Source organism: Netta rufina, assembly GCF_964035555.1.
Source record: "Netta rufina genome assembly, chromosome: 3".
Classification (NCBI taxonomy): Eukaryota; Metazoa; Chordata; class Aves; order Anseriformes; family Anatidae; genus Netta; species Netta rufina.
Genome location: NC_140125.1, coordinates 36,563,544 through 36,583,999, shown reverse-complemented (window position 1 = coordinate 36,583,999; position 20,456 = coordinate 36,563,544). Strand labels below are relative to the sequence as shown.

General features: G+C 32.9%; 1 protein-coding gene across 1 annotated transcript in view; it reads left to right on the top strand.

Moving 5' to 3' along the window:
- Positions 1-20,456, top strand: part of KIF6 (kinesin family member 6) — a gene marked incomplete at both ends in the record, with an annotated part of 172,226 nt that overhangs the window by 72,980 nt on the left and 78,790 nt on the right. Inside the window, 3 exons of the mRNA XM_084283351.1 lie at positions 303-408; positions 1,252-1,393; positions 3,467-3,679. Coding sequence (XP_084139477.1) covers positions 303-408; positions 1,252-1,393; positions 3,467-3,679 — 461 coding nt within the window. The remainder of the gene's footprint in view (positions 1-302; positions 409-1,251; positions 1,394-3,466; positions 3,680-20,456) is intronic.

Genomic DNA, 20,456 nt, shown 5'->3' with positions numbered 1-20,456 from the left:
CCAGGTTTTAATATCAGGCACAAAAATACCCTGTAATTGCATAGATGTCGAAGGAAATAACCTGCTAATATCAGTCAGCTTGGTGAATCAGAATTTGACAAAGGTTTGTCAAAAAGATCTTTAAATTCTTAATTGAATTCTAATTCTTAATTCTTTATATTCTTAATTTAAATTCTTAATTTAAAACCTTAATTTAAAATCTTAATTTCTAATTCTTAATGTAAGAAGATCTTTAAATTCTTTACAGAGTTGTCTGTTTGTTTGTGATTTTTTTTCCCCTTAAAAATGTTATGTCTTTTCAGGTTGGATAAGTTAATTGAAACGTTTCTGGAAGATAACGATCCTGCAAGCACTCTGGATGTTGGTGCAGACATGCGCAAGATCAAGTACTGCTTCTCTCATGTGAAGGTATTTATTTTAAACATAGTGAAAGTGCATCTGGGACTGAAAATTATTTGAAGGCATTTACAGTTGAAAAGAGTCAAAAGAAATGCAGTACGGTTGAGAGGCATTGGAAAAGGATAAAACAAACTGTGCAATGCAGGGAGAACTGATAGGAATTTCAAATTTAATTAGAAAAATGCAGAAGAATTGTGTAGAAAACCCAGCAAGGATTTCAGCATGTGGTAACTTATAAAAGAGGACTGCAAGTTATTTGAATAAATCCATTACAAGTTATTTGTAAATGGATAGATACATTCATATGTATTCAGAGCACTATGGAGTCTTTATTTTTGACAAATCAAAAGAGATTAAAAAAAAAAAAAAAGTAAAATACCATATCCTTGAATCTGTTACACTAACTGTTATAATAGTGTTGTAAGCCCTTCTAAATTGTTGAAATATACACTTGAAGTAGGAACAACAGAAATTAATAGAAGGTAATATATACTTTGTATTTTGGGATAGAGCTTTCTGATATAATAGTGTAAACATTCCTGACCTTATTGCCTTTACATAATTATATTGTTAATGGTGAAAGCACTGTAATGGTAGAGAACACTTGAGTTTATGTGTAGAAAGGGTAAAGTAATTTGTGTTTGGTAGTGAAGGTCAACTAATAAAACTTGCCCGACACTTGATGCAATGCATATAACTTGACAGTCAACTGATGATGAGTTTGTTCTCTCAAGAGTCTAGGCAGGCCTTTTCCTTTGCAGACACAGCTAGACAGTTACTGAGTAAAATAAATACATAGCTGGAGGTAAGGTTACAAGAGCATAACTTTTGTTTGTTTGTTTCTTCTGATAGCAACTAATGAACCATTCAAAGATTTCTGATAAAAAAACAGTCTCACAACACATCTCTGAAGAAAAAGACACTAACAAAGAAGCAGGAAAAGAAGAGTTGAAAAAACTAAAAGAACTTCTGCAGCAAAGAGACAATGAGATCAGTATCCTTTGTGAAGGAAAAATATTAATTTGGGTTTCAGCTGATGTGGCTACAGTATTTTTTTCTGTGTGTGAGATAGGAGTTGCCTGTATGAAAAGAATTTCTCTCTATTGACCCCATTGTGTTAAAGCAATTACTTAGTTCCCAACTTTTATGTGGCAGGACCCCTACTTTGCACCTGCTTCTATTTCAATTGTGACCCAAACCAAAAGTCTGGATTCAGGCACCACTTATCTTTAGAATGGTCTAGCCAAGATCCAAATACTGTGGATAAAGCCACACCTAAAACACTTTCCTCAAGCAAATTAAACCTTTTTTGTAGAACAGGAAATTCTGATACTATATAAATATAAATTTATTACCTTACAAAACATGCATCTTTAAATTAAAGCTAAGGCCTTTTGCATGTAAAAATATTAAACTGCTCAGATGTGCTTTATCCATTTCAGGGCCTCACAGCAGACAGGAGTAGCTGTACCATTGCATGATGAAGGTAGGGAGTTATTTTTAGCTGGCTGACAGAGCTGTGGGCAGACCACAGTATCACCATGTCCTTAACTTTGTGGCTACTCTGTGGGTAAAATTTGAATGTGGCAGAGAACTGAAAAACAGTTTTGTCTTCTTAGATTTATAGGTAACATACTTTCTTTCACAGTTATTAGTAAAAAAGCAAACTCAGCTGTATTCTTCATATACAGCAATTCCAGATAATTATTTTTTTTTTAATATGAAAAGATAATTAATTTTTATTTCATTTGCATGTAGCATGTTACCAGTCTGAACTGAGGTGGCAGGAAAGCTTCTCAATTTTTTTTTGTCACAGAAAATTTTTGCATTCCAAGGGGCACTTTCAAATAGTTTTAGTCATAATACTGAATGATCCTTTCTTTTTTAAAAAAATTGCTCAATTTTGGTATCAGTTTTCAGGTCTGGGTATGCTTCTGGATGTATAGAAACATTTCTTCCTGATATAAATGATTTAATTGGTATGAAGTTGCTAATGAGAAAAAACAAAGCATCTATATCAAATGTTCCTGTACTTGATAGGTATATATGGCTTTGTTTACTGAAGTACAAGGAAGACGCATGTTGGAAAAATCCACATAAGAGTATGTGGATATAGTATAGTAGTAGTATAGTACAGTATGTACATAAAGTATAAAACTTTGAACAAAAACTATTTTTCAGTATACAGCCTCTAAGTGACAGTACATCATCACTAGAGATTTAATAACATGACTACTGTGATAAAATGATGGGAAGTATTGAAGCTTTTTAGTCGATTATAACTGAATTGTAAAGTGTTTTATTATTGCTACCCAGTTTAGTTATTAATATTCCCCAAAGACTACTTCACATTTTCTGTGGTTCATTTAGAAGATTAATCAGGATTAGAATGAATATAAATATATATATATATCTCACAGGAAGTCCTGTGGTTTTGGCTGAATGTAAACACAATTTTCATTGTAAGCCCTCTATCTGTTGTTAGGCAAAATATATTTCTATGAAATATACTTCTAATGAATATGTAGAAATATAAAATGTGGATGTAAATATAAATGTAAATATGGAAGAAATATGTAGTGTTATTGGAAGAAATTTCCTAAATACCTGTTCTACTATTTAGTAAGCTTTCTTATTGTGAAAAGATTACAAATGTGATACTCTTGCCAATATACCTGTAAGTTAAGGGTTTATTTTCTTTTCTTTGGAGATTTTGTTTGAAGAATTTAAAGAGTAAAAAAGAGAGTGTCACACAATGTCAATAAGTTATCAGAGTTTTCATTTCTGTTTGCCTGTAAATATTTTTATCAAGCACTGAGTTAATGGGATCAGCATTTGTGGTGATGTGTGAATTTATTAGTGCCTGGTAGAAATGATTCTGCTGTTTTGCAAAAACCAGGGTGCCTGGATATGTTTATAAAAAATATGCCCAACTCTAAATTCACATTCACAAATGGGCTTCCATATGTGAATTTTTCCACTTGAATAAAAAAAAATTAGGGATAAACAAATAAGATTTTTGCTATATGGAAGAAACCCTTGATGATTTCCTTAATGCATCTTGCAGATATTCTAGTAAATATGCTAAAGAAAGAGAAAAAGAAAACACAAGATGCTCTTTTCCAGCTTAATGTTGCCTCTGCTGGTTCTACAGCCTTGGAGCAGTCTCTTTCTATAAACTTGGAAGAAAAGTGGAGCCCATCTAACTGCTTTAGCCTGAAAGAGGCAAAAGATCTCAGCTCTTCAGTTAACAGACTGCCTTTTCTTTCCAGACAGAAAGGTTAGTGTAATTAAGTGAGCAGTTATTGGGTTATTTCAGTATGACCTTCAGCATATTATCAAATGTGTAACAGAGCCAGATTTTATTTATGTATTTATTTATTTTATTATTATTTATTTATTTTAATTTATTTATTTAATACCAGCAGTATTGTGCTAATTCTGTATCTGCAAATTCAGGGATTTAAATTTATAGCCCTCTCAAGGTGCCAATGGCTTTAACAAACTGATGTGAATTCTCTGTTGAACAGTCCTCCAAAAATTGAATATAAATTCAGCTGCAAGCCTACTTCTTCAAGTAAATTTGTTCTCAGAAAAGCATTTTTTAAGCATAACTCATAAAAAATATTAGGATGTGGTGGAGTCACCATCCCTCGAGGTCTTTAAAAGACATTTAGATGTTGAACTTAGCAATATGGTTTAGTGGAGGACTGTTAGTTTTAGGTCAGAAGTTGGACTCGATGTCAGAGGTTGGACTCGATGATCTTGAGGTCTCTTCCAACCTAGAAATTCTGTGATTCTGTGATTTTTCCCAGAAAGATTTGGAGGTAGTGACTTTAAACAAAAAATAAAAACAAAAATCTAAACCAGAACAGTAGATATTGAAAGAAGTTCTGTGCAAGCATTATTAATCATACAGTATCCTAAAACAACAATAAACACTTTTAATCTTTCAGCCTAGGAGAGAAACGTTATATTCAAATAGAATGAGATTTCAGTAATTATGATTCTAGCTCTTATATCAAATTGTAAACACAAACTTTTTTTGATTGTCTTTAAAAATTTTGCTTATGTTATGCTATTTTGACATGGTTTTTATTTATTTTTTTAATAAACCACTGTGATTATTGCAATTATTACTAAATTAATGTGATCAAATGAATTAAAGCCTTAGTTCCAGAAATTACAAATAACTGCATTTTTGTGCATGTGAGTAGTTTTATTGAAATGCTACCTTTCTGCAGCAAGACCTTGGTAAGTGAGAACAAATTCAAAATTCTTGTTCTGATGTATTTAAAAATAACTATTTTTGAAGTGGTTCAAAAACTCATATCATTTGCAAACAAGTTAGAGCTGAATTGATAAATAGTGCATTCATTTCAGAAAGCTAACACAACCAGAATACAGTTTTACCATTTGCCATACCTTTGTCAGCAAATGGGTACTATTTATCCGTATGTAACTGATAAAAGATCTCTTAGTAAAGCCATTTTTTGTTATTCATTCTTTACTCTACTTGAGTTGTTTTGTAAAATTTATTAGGTAAACATACGAAGTACTGTTCATTAAGAAAAGAATAATTTGGGACAGATGGTTGGCACAGAGAACCTGCTATGACAATGAAGTTTTTTCTTTGGTTAATCAATATGTAGCTGATTCTTATCCTGTTAGGATAATGCATTTTAGGTGGACTTCTGTCATGAAAAGGTAATTTGTTTTGAGATGAGACTTTTTGTATATAATTGGATTGCATATTATATGGCTTTCTCATCCTGAAAGTAACTATAAACCTATCACCTTCTTTCCATTCCTCTTTTCAATCAGCTTTGGGTCAGATTCTGATATGCCATGATATTCCATGTGGACACGAAAACAATAAAGTCCTCAACAACCAAGATGCAAAATGTGGACATAAAAACCCTCCCTTAGTTTCATTACAATTAATTTATTTTTAAAATTTGTGCTCATATTTCTGTGGGGGCTACAGGTGAATAGTAAGTTATTTCTAGATTATTTTAAGCAGCCTTACATGTCTGCAGTCCCTTCCAGTGGCCTGACATTCTTCCACAAGACTAGTACAGTAATGTTGGCAGCATTAGGACTTCTAATCTTCTGTAATTTATTGGTGTTACAAAGATAATGCCTTATAACCTTTTTTGTCTTAATGTTTGTGTTATGGTGCTCAAGGAATACTTTAGAGTAAAAAATGTAATAATAATAATAAAAAAAAAAAGTAGTAGAACAACTGTTAATAATACAACCCATACAGCTTTGCCAGGATGCCTTAAACCCAATCTTGGGAGACCAATTGTCTTTGCAATAATATAATTTAGTTTCTGTGCTCTCTCGTTATTTTGTGTCTCTGAGAATGACAGCATTTTCTCCCTATTGTACAAATAACTATATATATATATATATATATATTTTTTTGATTTCTTAAAGTTTCTGAAAATAAAAAGCTTCAATACATTTTCATGTTGAAACTAACACTTATATTTAAAAGTTCATGGAGAATAGTCAGACTATTACATATTTTTCAAATCAGTTTGTAGCTACACTAAGCCTAGAAGGCTCTCAAGAAAAGGAAAAAAAAAAAGTAAAAATCAGTAAAAAGAAAGCCAGTATTAGGACAAGCAGTCTATGCCATGATAAAAACTAATAATAAAACTATAAATTACAGTACTGTTGGATCAAGATCACATTAAAATCGGGGGGACAGCACATCTACTTAAGCATCCCAGTTTTTGTAGGCAAGTTAGTATTTTGAGATCCTTAGCTGCAAAGTAGGATAAAATTTCAAATGGTTATAACAGTTCTATTTTATTGTAAAGCTTTGACAGTGCAAAGATATAGTGGTACATTCTTCGGCAGCCAAAAACCCTCAGCTCTGTGTGCTAATTGCTGGGATATGACTCTCTTTCTTATTGGACTCAGTCCTGGACATATATGTATGCTTCAGACTTGATTAAGCCAATTAATTCCACGTAACAATGAAGCAAAATGTTTTGAAAAATCACCAGTTGTGCAAAGTGCAGTGGTCAACTTTCATGGCAAGATGTTATTTTCAGGTATGTTATTTTAATGCTCTGATATCCACTAAATAGATATTCTGACTGAAGTATTTCCTTTTGGCCTTCAAATTTCCCTACGGAATTCAGAAGCCATCCTTCTTATCATGGTAATTTCTGATAGCTACAGACCTCCTACAATGATAAAATTGTCATCAGTCTCAGTAGATTTGTGAAAGAATCAGAAAGCAGTTTGACAGAAGCCATTACAAAAATACGAAATGCTTTTCTCAAGATTTAGGAATTACCACAGACCTCACCAGATTTCATAACTATTTTTGCTAATAGAGTCTTTTATATCAGTTAACACAAATATTAAAGAAATCCCAGAAACTTATATTGTCAGCTCCAGAAGTTATGAATACTGACTCATACATCTTATAGATGAGGATAAATATTCATTTAAAAAAATCATTAGATTTCAGGCCAGTCAGTTTTAAAAGATAGTGAAGCAAAAGCAGTATTTAATATTATTATTTTGAAAAAAAAAAAAAATCTTCTGTATACAAAATTTTCAGAACTAACTGAAACCATTTGCAGAACCTGATTTTACAAGGTTTTAAATATACATTTAACTTTAGTCATGTAAATAATGTCATGGGATTTATTAAGTATCTGCTTAATACTTTACAGAAACAGTAACTCAGACAATACAAATTACATTGGCCAGTTAACATGGATTGTGTAAGTAAGGAAGTTTTTATGGTGGTTAATTAAAAACTGTTAACTGCTAAACATTGCAGTTATCTTTCCTTGCATCCTCTGAGTTGGCTAAATGACAATAAATAACAATATTTTTGCAAATTGTTAGTTTCAAAACCCACATAAAACAACTTCCAGTAACTGTAGGCATAATTGTTGCATAGTTGTATTTTTTCTTTATTTACTATCATATATATCTGCTTTACATACTCATGACTTATGCTTCTGCATACTCTCTTTTATGTATTTTGTAAATATTTTTTTAACTGCGAGAGAGAATCTTCAACTCAAAATTCAGACACAAGAGCTGGCAAGTTGGGACTTAGACTTTTGCCAGTGTCCTAGTGCAGGATTTGATCTTGTTAATTATTGTGGATGAGACTGAATGCAGGAATGAGAAAGAAATTATCATAGCCAATAAGTGAGAAAGAGGTTACAAGGAATAGATAAATGGACAGGAGTTTCATACCATGAGCTGCACACATGTGAAAGAACCAGAACTAAGCCTAAGGATACTGTGGGGAAAAAATAATAGAAATTGAAATCTTAAGATTTCTGGTTATTCTGGTTTCTACAAAGAAAAAAATATGTATTTTTTTTATTCAGCTCTACAGTATTTTAAATGTGAGATTCAGGGAAATAATTAAAAAGTCATTATCATAATGACAGATTTTTTGGTGTGGTCCTGCGTGGAGACAGGAGTTGGACTCATTGATCCTTGTGCTTCCCTTCCAACTCAGGATATTCTGATTTTAGAATAATCACTGTCAAAAGGCATAGTGAGACCCTGTACCAGAGACTAAGATGTCAGTAAGTAGTCAGGAATTAGAGATAAAATACAGCTTTAAAGATATTAAAGATTATCAGAAGAGAGAATACTAAAACTCCTTCTTCAGGTTTTATGAATGATAAGAACTCAGGGTGAGTCCTATTATATTATTCATATAATGGATTTTCACAGTAGTTACTTCACATATTCTTTAAAGTTATCTAACAGTGCCAAGCTGCCACTTACTGTACAGGATACTACACTAGACTAATCTTACATCTGTTGTCTTATGCCTGTGTGTTAGTATTTAATTTATCTTCTAAAACAAAGGAGAAGTTTAGAATTTGTTTACGGATTACCTCTTCCCGTTTCTGTGTAAAATGCTCTCATATTGCTTGTTTGTATTTGTAATTACTCAACAGCTGAAGATTTCCCTTTGACTCCTACTTTTTCTATTTATCATGCTCATATTTTATAGGAAGAATTTACTTGATTTGTTTTTTTGATTTTTGATTTAATTTTTTACTAGATAGATATGTTTCCTCTTAGCACAAAGCTTTTGATAACCTCAGGAATATGTCAGCAGAAAGTAGCTGTATTTTATCAACAAATGACTAGTTTAATTACATCATTTATGTAATGCCACTTATTCTTTAGTTTTTAAATAAGAATCTCAGAAGCATTAGCAAATTCTCACATTTGATACTGTCCTCAGTAACAATACAAATGATGTGTATATGTACAACAGTGATCTTTGAATATAAAGTAGGAACCAGTATGTCAGCTTAAATGCCTGAATTGTTGGGCTGTATCTCCTGCACTCTACATGGCAAGGACTGATATTTCAGAAAAATTTTTGATGATGACCTGTCTTAGAATTCTGTCCTGGCATTTCATCAAAAAGAAGAGAAGTAGAAGTGAGGTATCATTCTCACTTGAGCTTCATATTTCACATATTGCAAACCTGAAAATAATAATCATAATTCTGAAGCTATGCATTCTTTTCAAAAGCCATCTGAACTACATGCATATGTCTTCTTGTCTATAGGCATTAAGGATTTGCTAAAGATGTGTGAAAGGGCTTGGGCCTGAGCCAAGGTAGAACTCCCAAGTAGAGCCTTTAGTGTAACATTAAAGCTATTCTTCATCATTTAAACAGTTTCCATACCCTATATAATTTATGCATATTTCAATTTACAGCATATAGGCTATATCAAGTAAACTATTTTAATGGTTTGATTAGTTTTCAGGTTTTCTCTTTAATTCTGTTTTGTCTACTCTACAGTCTAATTTAATGCAACATAAAATTGTATTTCTAGTGTCATGTTTCTAATCATATCTCTAATGTCCTTTTGTTTTCCTATCTTGTTTCTTTATTCTGAAAAGAAACTAGGAAATCAACAGAAAGTATATAAAGAAATATTTAGTTTAGTGAAATATTTGTGGGAGAATCCTATCTGTATCTACATAAGAAAGTCACATAGATATGTCACATAGATTTGTGACTTTCTTAATCCATGCTACACTGAATATGTGTGCTCTTTCAGAAGAAATTAAATTCAAATAACATATCTTTTAAAGCTTGATATACATATCATACTATTTACCTTCATGTACATTCTATCTTTTCTCCACCTCCTATATGCCTGAAAATCTAAATAGTAGACTTTGATGATGGTAATTCTACAATCATAGAAACAAAGACTGTTACTCAGATTTGCATTCTGAATGTGTCTTGGGCACCACTATATCATATTGACCAACTGCTAATAAATACTAAGTTGTAAACAGTTGATTTCATGTTAAATCAGATTTTATTCTGAACAGCTATGTCCTTAACTGCTTATTTAAATATAAGGGCTCATATTCAGAATGTCATTAGTAAATTATTATCAACCAAGAGGTTTGATACCAACAGACCTAATAAGAATGACTGAAATTGGACATGTGCATTGTTGCTGTGTTTTCTGTTTCTTTAGTTTATATCACAGCCTGTATCAGGATGCTCTGTGTGGTGATTAGAGCAGAAGAATACACAAGCACAGCATCTTAGTAATGTCCTATCCTAGGTTTTGCTGATGACAATAGGTTACATAGCATTGAATTTTTCAGTGAAAAATCAGACCAGTTTACATGCTGTCAGATTTGTTGTTCTTGGATCCCAAGAGACTTCTTTTGGGAGGGAATGCTAGGTATCATTCTCCTCTAATTCAGTAAGGCAACAGTGCGACACTGTCTGTTTAGATTGGAAGGTTGCCTGCTGCTGACATTTTGGCAAGCCAGCTCCCATCACTGAGGAGCTTTTACAGATTGCAGAAGACAGTTAGATTGGAGTGAACAGACCAGAGCTTTTTATCCTAGTCCAACTGTTATATCATGAAAAAGGAGAACTTACTTTTCAATAGCCATCTTAATCACAGAACACTCTAAATTATACATCCATAACTACATGAGTAAGTGTGCACAACATTCCAACATACTCAGTAGCTAGGCTGGGTATCTGCTATTATTTACTGCATCGTGATATTGTTCATAAATCTGAAACAGACATAGCTCTTTGGCTATGAATTTAATCTATGTTTCAGATGAGCATTCCAGAAAATGCAAAGATAAATTATTGGCATAATAACCTGAGCTTTACATAGGCTTCAACATTTTTATTTTTAGTTCAATGTACTTCATTGTAAAGTTTCTCCTGCAGATTTAGTTTTATTCATAATTTATATCCTGTAGAGATCCTTTATGTGAAATCCTAACCCAAATATAGAACTACATAGAGTCTTTCTCAGGAGATGGTGCCACTATTATATATTGGTAGTTTCAGGATAAATCAAAGCATGAAGAATTCTGGCAAAAGAAGAAAAAATCAGACTTCATCACATATGTCAGTGCAGTGATAAACATTGTGTTGTATTTGACTTTTATCATGCTTTTTTCACTTTTTCTATATGGATAAGTCTTGTTTTGAAATAGATCTCAGACTTCTGCTTGTTTGTAGCATAATTCTGTCAGTGTAAGAGATATATGATGTCATTTTTACTCCTACTGTATTTGTTTTTCTACTGAAATGTAAACAATTTGGTTACCATAAAACAGTGTGAATACCTAGAATGGCTTGGACTGGAATGGACCTTAAATACCTTCTAGTTCCAACTGCCCTGCCATAGGCAAGGATGCCACCTGCTAGAACAGGTGTCCCAGGAATATGCTGATGGGTTTGAGAGAGAAATTGTTTTACTCTCAGAAAAAAAAAAAAAAAAAAAAAAAAAAGTTAGTATCAGGTTTTGACCATTTTTAACTATTTCTTCTTTTTTATTAGAAAAGTTATGGGGATTTTTTAGAAGCTGGTGAAAAACTTATCTGCTATACAACCCAATCGGTGGTTAAGTTCATTTTTTGGTGGTATGCAAGCATGTATGAAAAAGAGCATCCCACTGAATGGCTGACAAGTTGACTTTAAAATGAAAGTTGAGAGAAGGTTTCTATAAACAGATGGTGATTATGAATAGTGGGAAAGCAGTGATGATAACACACCAACTGTTCAATTATGAAAGCTAAATATTTTCAGCTTGTATTAAGACTTTTCAAAATATTTATCTTGGCTATTGTATATATTTATGTAATAATTTGGGGTAAAAGCTTCTTTCTATTGTTGGGAAACCCACAGAAAGCTCCCTAATGGAAAGGATTGACTGAGGTTTTCCATCATAATCTCTTCTGTGTCCTTCATTTAGAAAAAAAACAGGTCTCAACACACCAGAAAAATTAAGTGCTTAGCAAAAGTATATGTTTCTTGGGGCCTTTTGTGGGTCCAGTGATGCTTTGGAATACCTGGGGGCAGAATCCTGACACTGTGCTCATGACTGAGGTTGTTTGCCACCAAACAAATATACCTATTTTATTGCAATTTGGTCAGCAAAGTAATCATTGATGCTTTTTGGACATTGTTCAGACTTACTGCTGATCTTTCTGACCACTGAGAATAGAAATGATGTCCTGTATCTTCTGTTACAAGTCCAGGAAAAAATACTTTCATTCTCCAGCCGAACTTCTACCAGCTGTTAGTTAGATGTTCAGAATATTTCATTGCTACTGTTAAACTTTTGTTACTATTTTTTACCTTTGTTAATATTTAGAAAGACACCTTGTGTCCCTAAGTTCTTATGTATTGTTTTCTATAATACAGAATGATTATTTGTGGTACATTTTCTTATTGCCAAGTTTAAGGACCAAACAGGAAGTATCTGACTTCATTACCTAAGATTTGCTGAATTTATTTTGAAGGCTTTTTAAAATATCTAAATATTTTCAGTCAGCATATGCTTTTGAACAATGTTATGGGGTTATACTTCTGAGAAGTTTAAGAAAGTCATTTTCTGGTATTTCAAGTCACCAGATAAAATATTTATTGCTCCAGTTCTTGTAATAAATACGAATATGCGCATCTAACTTCAAGCACATGTTTTGTTGCATGTGATCAGGAGATTAATTGCCTTCCTGAGTATGTCATGTGCTTTTATGCATGTTTGGTATCTCTGTCTTGAATATCAGAGTTTTATTTCTCCTTTTAATCTAGTGAAATAAACAAAAAGCAAAAGATTCATAGAATTTCTTTCTGGAAAAAAACAGCTTCCTTTAAATGTACATTGTTTGCAGTAAAAACAAAGAGAGCTATCATATTATTCACTGTGATAACTCTGCCTGTTTATAGGAGTCTTGACTAACTTGTGCTTTTTTTTTTTTTTTTTTCTTTTTCAAAATGTCGTCTTCTAACTGTGTGGCTTTCAAAAGCTTTATTTTGTCAGAATTCACAGTGAGTCCCCTGTGAGTTTTGCTTGAGTAAGGACTTCGAATCAAACTCACTGAGATTAGTGAACAGTAAAAAATGAGTGGATTGAGAAGTTTGAGGCTCTAGAAACATCCATGTAAGCAACAACAGATGACTATTCCTTGTTACAAAGAAATATAAATATATGTTGTTGATTTAAAGTTAAGCGAGCTCTTGCAACTGGCATTCTATGATAAAGCTCTCTGTGTTAGGATTTTTGTCCTCTTAACTAAGTGTTTATAAATATGAACGTGGAGTTATTTTTAGGAGATGAAGCCCAGATTTTGCTTTTTTGGAGCTAGAGGAGCTTTTTTGTTGCAAATCTCCATTTGCAACATCAAAGGCAGATTTTATAAGTTGTAAGGTTTTAATGAGAGTGGGGATTGGATCATTACAGTACTTTCATTAATTTTTTGGAGATGTTGAAACTTGATTATCTTATATATTGAAAATGCTGTTATGTAAACCACTTACCACTTACATGGCCATCAACAGCTTTTTCTTTCCCCAGATTTATTTAGTTTTACAAAAGATTTCTGGTGTGTCTAAGATACCTATTGTGTTTTTCTCTCCACTTTTCAGCTGGGAATCTCTTCTGATGTGGAACGTATGTTTGGAACCTTGTTAAAGATGCTTTTGGCAGTTTTTACAGCCTTCCTCTTGAGTCTGTTTAGATGGGGAAAGTTTCCAGTATTTTTATGTGAGTTTACTGTTCTTTTATCCAGATTACTCTGCTGAAATGTAACCTAGTGTTCCCTGGAAGTTCTCTACTATTTCAAATCTTTTTTGGCTTCCTGATTCTTTAGCCATATTTTGGCTGTCTAAAAATGATATTAGATTCTTCAGACTAACTCCTTAAAGATGTTTTTACTTTTTGTGACCGAACCTCTTCAACTCTTGATATTTTAGAGGTAAAATGTGCTCCTGAAAGTTTCTGCGTATTTGAAGGGTGACTGAATTCCTTTATATATTGAGTGTCAGGATTGGCAAATACATCTGTGAAACTTCTTCCATATTGTTATTATTAAGAACATCAGTCCCAAGTGACTACAGTGTCTTTTAATAGAGCCACTGCATGCACATTGTTTATGCATACGGTTAATACAAAAGACTAGAAGTTCATAATATTAGCTTAACCTTCACATATTTCTGTGCAGGTAGTACTAATTCTGCTGTATAATAAAATAAAGAGTTCTGTTTTGCTTATATAGTTTGTATTTAATCTTGAAAATGGCTTTTCGTGTCCTGGTCTAACAAAAACAGATATTGCCTTGAGAGACACGTCTAAAGATATTTCAGCAATAAACCCAAACTAGAAATTATTGGAAATGCCCCACAACCCCTCCACCCTTTTTTTTTTCCTGATATTTTTAATGCATATAACAGGTTAAGATAAGATTCATACAGATGTTTCAAGCCAGTTTTGTGCTTCTGTAAGTTGGTAAGGCTCTTAAACCTTTGGATGATTTTGCTGAATAAAACAAAAACTGTACAACTCACATGTATCCATATCTCCAATACATCTTGTTTTATGTCTTGTAGTTTTAACTCTGGAACATCTATTTTGTAACTGTGCCTTTGTTTTGTTCAGTTTCAGCCACTGTTCCTGTAGGTTCAGAAAGATACTTTTAAAAGAATAATGCCATGTCAGCAAGGAATTTAGGTTAATGTGAGAAAATTTGGAGCATTATTGACTTCATTGTGAACTTCAGGTAGTTCTTACTCATAGGTCAGGTAAAAACTCTTAATTATGTTCATTGCAGGGCCTGTCTTAGGGACCCATAGCTGAGATACTCAGCTGTAAAAACTAACTGAGCTACATTGAAAACAGTCTTTAATCATTTTGTTGCTAGAGGCAGGTAGGAGCTGGTCTAACACTTCAGTAAATTAAAGCAAATCTGAAAATTTTACTGGTTATGAATAGTTGTAGAAAGAGCTAAAATGGTTCTTTGAGAACCTGCATGCAACCCAAGGTCCCTGAGATGCCAGTGATTATGGTTAGTCCCCTGCAGCTGACATGGTGTAGCTAAATTATCTTATCTTGGTAAGCATTTAACTGTAATTCCAGTTCTTCAAACCATGTATCTGACTCTGATATGGTGAAAGACATGACAAAGTCCGTGATTGTCATGACAAAGTTCTAAGATGTCTACTTTTTCATACTACAGTGCTTAAGGTTTATTTTCACTCCCTAACCAGTTTTTCTTATTTTTCTGGTAAATGAACTTATAGAAGTGAGTCATTTGGTGATTATGGAGCAAAGCATTTGCTGAAAGACAGTATTCCCCCTTCTGGTACTTCGCCAAATATTTGTGCAAATAATCCTACTTTTAGTGTGAGCCCCTTACCTGATTTTCAGCATACTTTTAGTAGACCTGCATTCAAAATTAAGCAAAATTGAATCTTTTACTCTATTTTCTAGTGTCTGATTATAATGTAAATATTTTTCTATAATCAGTATTCTGCCTGTTTTATTTTATTGTGTGTCATAATTTCAAGCCTTTTCCACTTGGTCACCTTCTGGCCATTGAGCTACTGTGATATACTCTGTGATAAACTAGCTTACTGTTGCAGTTTTAATGTTTTTAATTTTTATTTTCATTCCACAATTTCTTCAAATAATGGTGAGCTCAAAAACTGTATTTGGAAGTTCAGCTCTAGGCAAAACTAATATGGCAAAGTAATCCAAAAATCTGATGCTGTTAATATTGGATGCCATGTTTGAAACCATCTACACTTTATTTTATTATACATATTACATTGTAACTACTGTTTTCTTCTTCCATTTGAGCTTTTCTATTACCTTGGTATAGAAGCCTTTAAGAACATCAGTTTATCATGCTGGAGCTAACAATATATTTTACCAAAAATCTGAATCGAGATATGTATCTTCTTTTTGTATATATATTTGTCCACTACTTTAGGAAGAAACTATCTCATTTCTGCTTATTCCTCAATAGATACCTGTTTCTGCATACTTGTGTCTCAGTATAGAGAGTACAAACATTTATTGTATGGTTTATCACAGCAGTTGTATGAAATTATTAAGTATTTGGATTTAATAATTTTCACTGTTAAAGCGAGAACTGATTTATTGGCATCCATGAGAGTAAAGATATATATGTACATATGTGTATATATATTTATTTAAAATATATTATGCTTTTCTTAGAATATAGGCAACTTCTAAAGCTTTGAACTGAAGAGATTTAAACCGTAATGCTATCTTCTTTTTGCATTGGTTTATACTTTCTAACACTCTCTTTAGCTCACACATTTTCAGGCTTGTTTTTTCCTTCCACATTTACTGGGATCTTGTGGTAATTTCAGGAAGAAATGCATGACTTGCAAGCCATATCATATTAAATGCATATAAAACTAGACAGATATAAAATTTCAGTGAAAGGGATATAAAGTTTGAAGTGGTAACTTTAATTCTCTCTCAAATTCACTGTCTTTAAAATGATGAAGTCAGTGTGCTACTAACTTTTTATAATACAGAAGGTATTATACAGGATGTCTCCAACTGATAACAATCTTTTCTTCTTGAAAATATTTTTTTTTTTTCAAAAGTGACTGTGTATCTGTTGTCTCCAGGAATAAAAAGAAATGTATTTTCCATTCCTTGTTTATGATGTATTTGCTTCCAGAGGACAGACAGACAGAGAACATATCCTAAGATATTATTCATGGCCTTGTGTTACCACTGATTGATTAATGCTCCCATATATTCTGGAAATGTCTATGTCTGTTTTCAGGAGATCTCATTGTAGTACTTTATATTTAAATTGTCTTAACAGCTTGTATAATTTTGTTATACTATCTTTTCTTTTTCATAAGAATTTGTAATCTGTCTCTTGTTGTCATAAACACTTCACAGAAAAAGCTACAGAGAATTTTTTTTTCTTTTTTCATATGAAGTCCTTATCATTTCTGACTCCTAGACTGCTGAAATCACTTGTTCCAGTGAACGTTGTATTCCTCAAAGAAAAAAAAAAATCACATCATTACTTCAAAATAGTACCTGGACAGGGATGTCCTAAGGACATGCTCCTGTGCCACTGCCAAATCAAATAGTAGCACCCACTCCTGGAGATAAAAGTGCTGGAAATACCTTCCTCAGTTCCAACGGCATTTCACAGGAAAGCTTAAAACCCACCACAAAGACTGGTTGTGGTTCTGCTTATTTTCATGTTGATGTCTATTATTTAGTGTTTAATTGAAATGCTAAAGCACAGGATTAAACGTTCCTTCAATTTCTTAGCTGTAACGATAATTCTTTGTATGTACATGATCAATCTCCTCTTGGTTTCTCAAGGACCATGTGTGCATTTAAAATGACAACAACTTTCATATTTATAGCTAGACATTTTACATGCTCATTTTCTGGGCACAACAGCTTCTGCCAGGTCAAGGCCTGATGACCAAAACATCCATTGAGTCTACCACCAGGTATTTTTAATTCCTGCCATTGTGAGGGCATAGAGTTTGGGGCATAACCTGTAAAGCTAGGAGTGCTAGTCAGAGAAAGGATGAGCTCTTAGAAAGACAACAGGTCCAAGGCAGTTACAAGATTTGTTGCATCATTGCATGACCAAGCAGAATTTATTGTCAGGACTTCTGTAAAGAAGTAATGGTATTTGAGTCTTTGAGAAAGCACATATAAGCACTTTGTTGTTTCCCTGTGGCATATTGAACATTAATTAATGTTTCCATGCTTTGCAAATTAGAAATTTTATGCATTTATCCTTACTGTTTCAAGAGGCAAGGTTAAGTCAAAAGGATCTCTTTCCCATTCCTAACTTCCTTCATGAATCTTTGAAGGCTACACTCGTTCTTAAGTATGTCTTTGAATGACTTTAAGTGAATTTATAATTTAAATGAAGCTGGATGTAAACATTTAAGGTCATTTTCAGAGTAAAAACACCCTGACAACAGTTTCTAAACTTTCTAAATATTTACAGAATGAAATTCAATTAAGACTGTATGTTGGAATGTAATTGATTTGATTTAGATTAACATTTTTGTAATTTTCTTCTTTGAGGTTGGTATTGAAATGAGAAGTAGAATGCCCATTTCAATATAGATAATTCTTATGCAACATTATGGGAATAACTTGAAGAACTACTCAGAGCTTACCTTATCACTCTTGATGAAGAAGTTTTCTGGTGGTTTGTAATACAATTGTAATTTTTTAGCCTCCAAGTTCATTTGAGTACATACTATAAACATGTTTTCATCTATGACTGGCTAACACTGTATGTATACTGTATGTATGGATTCGGTGGTTTGGTTTTTTTTGATTTTTAAATGAAGGACTTAGTAGCTGCTTGCTGAATGAAAGTAGCTGCTTGCCTGTTAAATAGAAGTGCTTGCCTGTTAAATAGAAGCGCTTGCCTGTTAAATAGAAGTGATCATTGCATATATATGATGGCACAATTTTATAGTATTTCTTTTTCACTGATACGTCTGAAATGAAGCACTTGGCTTAGAAATAATTTAATTGTTACAGACTTCTTCAGTAAACTCTGCCAGAAATGGCATTTATTATAAACTTAAGATCTGTAGTCAGGCCATTGTTTGAGATGTCTTTTCTGCTGGCTTCCATATGGTGTGACTCAGTGTTGTTGTGCTGTCCTCCTGCAATTGTCCAAATCTGCCTTTCATCAGATTTTAGAAGGAAGAAATAGATTGAAAGGTGAAAACTGAGAGATATATACTTTCATGTTTCTATGGGAGATCTTGTTAGTGGTTCTTAGTATTATCATTTACTTAAGTGAAAGAAGCTTGGGTAAGTTGTTTTGGGTCTTTTTAGTAAAGTAACTTTTATGCTGCATATTACATTTCTGTGATAATATCTAAAGTAGTGGAGGGAAATTAAAAAAAGGATGGATAAAATTGATGTGGAAGTGGTGGAAGGGGGAAGGGAAGGGTTATTTCTACAGTGTGCAAAAGGGCAGAGAGATCTTTGGCTTAAGATGCATTCCTGATGAATCTAAGAATGACATGAGGAACACAAGATACTGAATTCCTAGGGAAAGGTTGGAGGAAAGCAAGAATTGAGTTAATAAGGGACAAAATGTTAAACCAAGTGAAAGATTTAACAGAAAATGACTACAGAGAGAAGATGGTAATATGTGCTTTGAAATGACATGTACAATAAAATAAAAACCATAGTCATGAAGTGACCGCTTGCTTCCCTTCATTTCACTGTTAACCCCCTGAAAAAAAAAGAACCTAAAGGTCAAAAATAGGGACCTGAGCTGGGTCATGTGAGATTCCATAGAACTTCATTAAACTAGGAGAGCTGTAGGAAGAAGTGTTACAATTTTAAATTTCTGTAATCGTGATCCCTTAAGCAATTTTTTAGTCTTTAAGATAAAGAAGCTTATCTGGAGTGAGAGCAACCACATTAATTACAGATTATTTTTTCCATTGTAGATACTTCAATCAGTTTGTTTAGAAGAATTATGCTGTCACAGCAGTAGTTGTTACAGGGATTTGTTACAGGGATGTTGTTACAGGGATTGTGCAGGGTAGAGCTCAGTGAAGCACCTGTTAACAAATTCCAACAAACTAAAATTTTCATAATTTTTTCCTTTTCTATCTACTGTTGAATCCAGCATAAAAAGTGTCAATACTAAATATAAGAATAACTATGTTATGCTATGTTCCAGTCGGTGGGCTCTTTGTGGACTTGTCTTCGATTACTTTTCACAGTGCATTCACATCCTAGGCAGTACAGAGAGCAGAGGGGTAACAACAAAATACCAAAATAGAATAATAGCTGATAGCAGATCATCAGTGTGTTTGTTGTTTGAAACCTGTTTCATTCCATTATTCCTGATAGATGTACAACTGAATTTATTATTACTGGACTTTAATACTTTGAGTGGTCCAATATATAACACTGGCATACAGTTCTGGGGCTAAATTGAGTTTTTGTGTGGCTGAATGGAATGCCCATCTTGGTTGGATTGAAAAATGTCATAAGGCTTTTTTTACCCAAGCATTTCTGCCAAATGCGTACAGGAAGTGGCTTTGGCAGTTATATCCAAACAAGTAACTTCATTTCCTGGAATCTGCTTTTTTTGCAAAATGTGGGCTTTAGGAAAGAAAGTGAAAAGAGGGATGTTAAGGGGTAGAGGAAAGATCACCACTAAAAACTTCTAAAAATTACTTAGCTCAAATTATCAAACTCCTTTTTTTTTTTTTTTTTTTTTTTTTTTTCCTTCTAGGTATAGTCACAACAGAATCATTCTCTTTTTTTTTTTTTTTTTTTTTTTTCAAATTGATAGTTTCTTTATATAATAATACTATAAAAAATATGTTGAGCATAACCGGCATTTAGTGCTTATTGGCAAGGCAAACTAAAGTAGTCAAGATTCAAGAGAATGTACTGTATGACCACACAGGTTATAGATGCCTATTACCAACCAGAGGTTTAGTAAAACATATATTTATTGCTATAAAATCCAGAAAAATGGAAAAAGAATAGATGTCAGGTATAATTTTCAGCCTAAAAGGAGATGTGAGTTGATGTAACGTTACATGTAGTCTGCTAAAAATATCAAAATTTTATCTGGCTGCACAGGTACTATTTTTTATTCTATTGCAAATTCATGTTTTCTTGTCTAGCTTGATGGTTTTGTTTCACTTTTTTTTTTTTTTTTTCCCTCTCTTCAGTCTA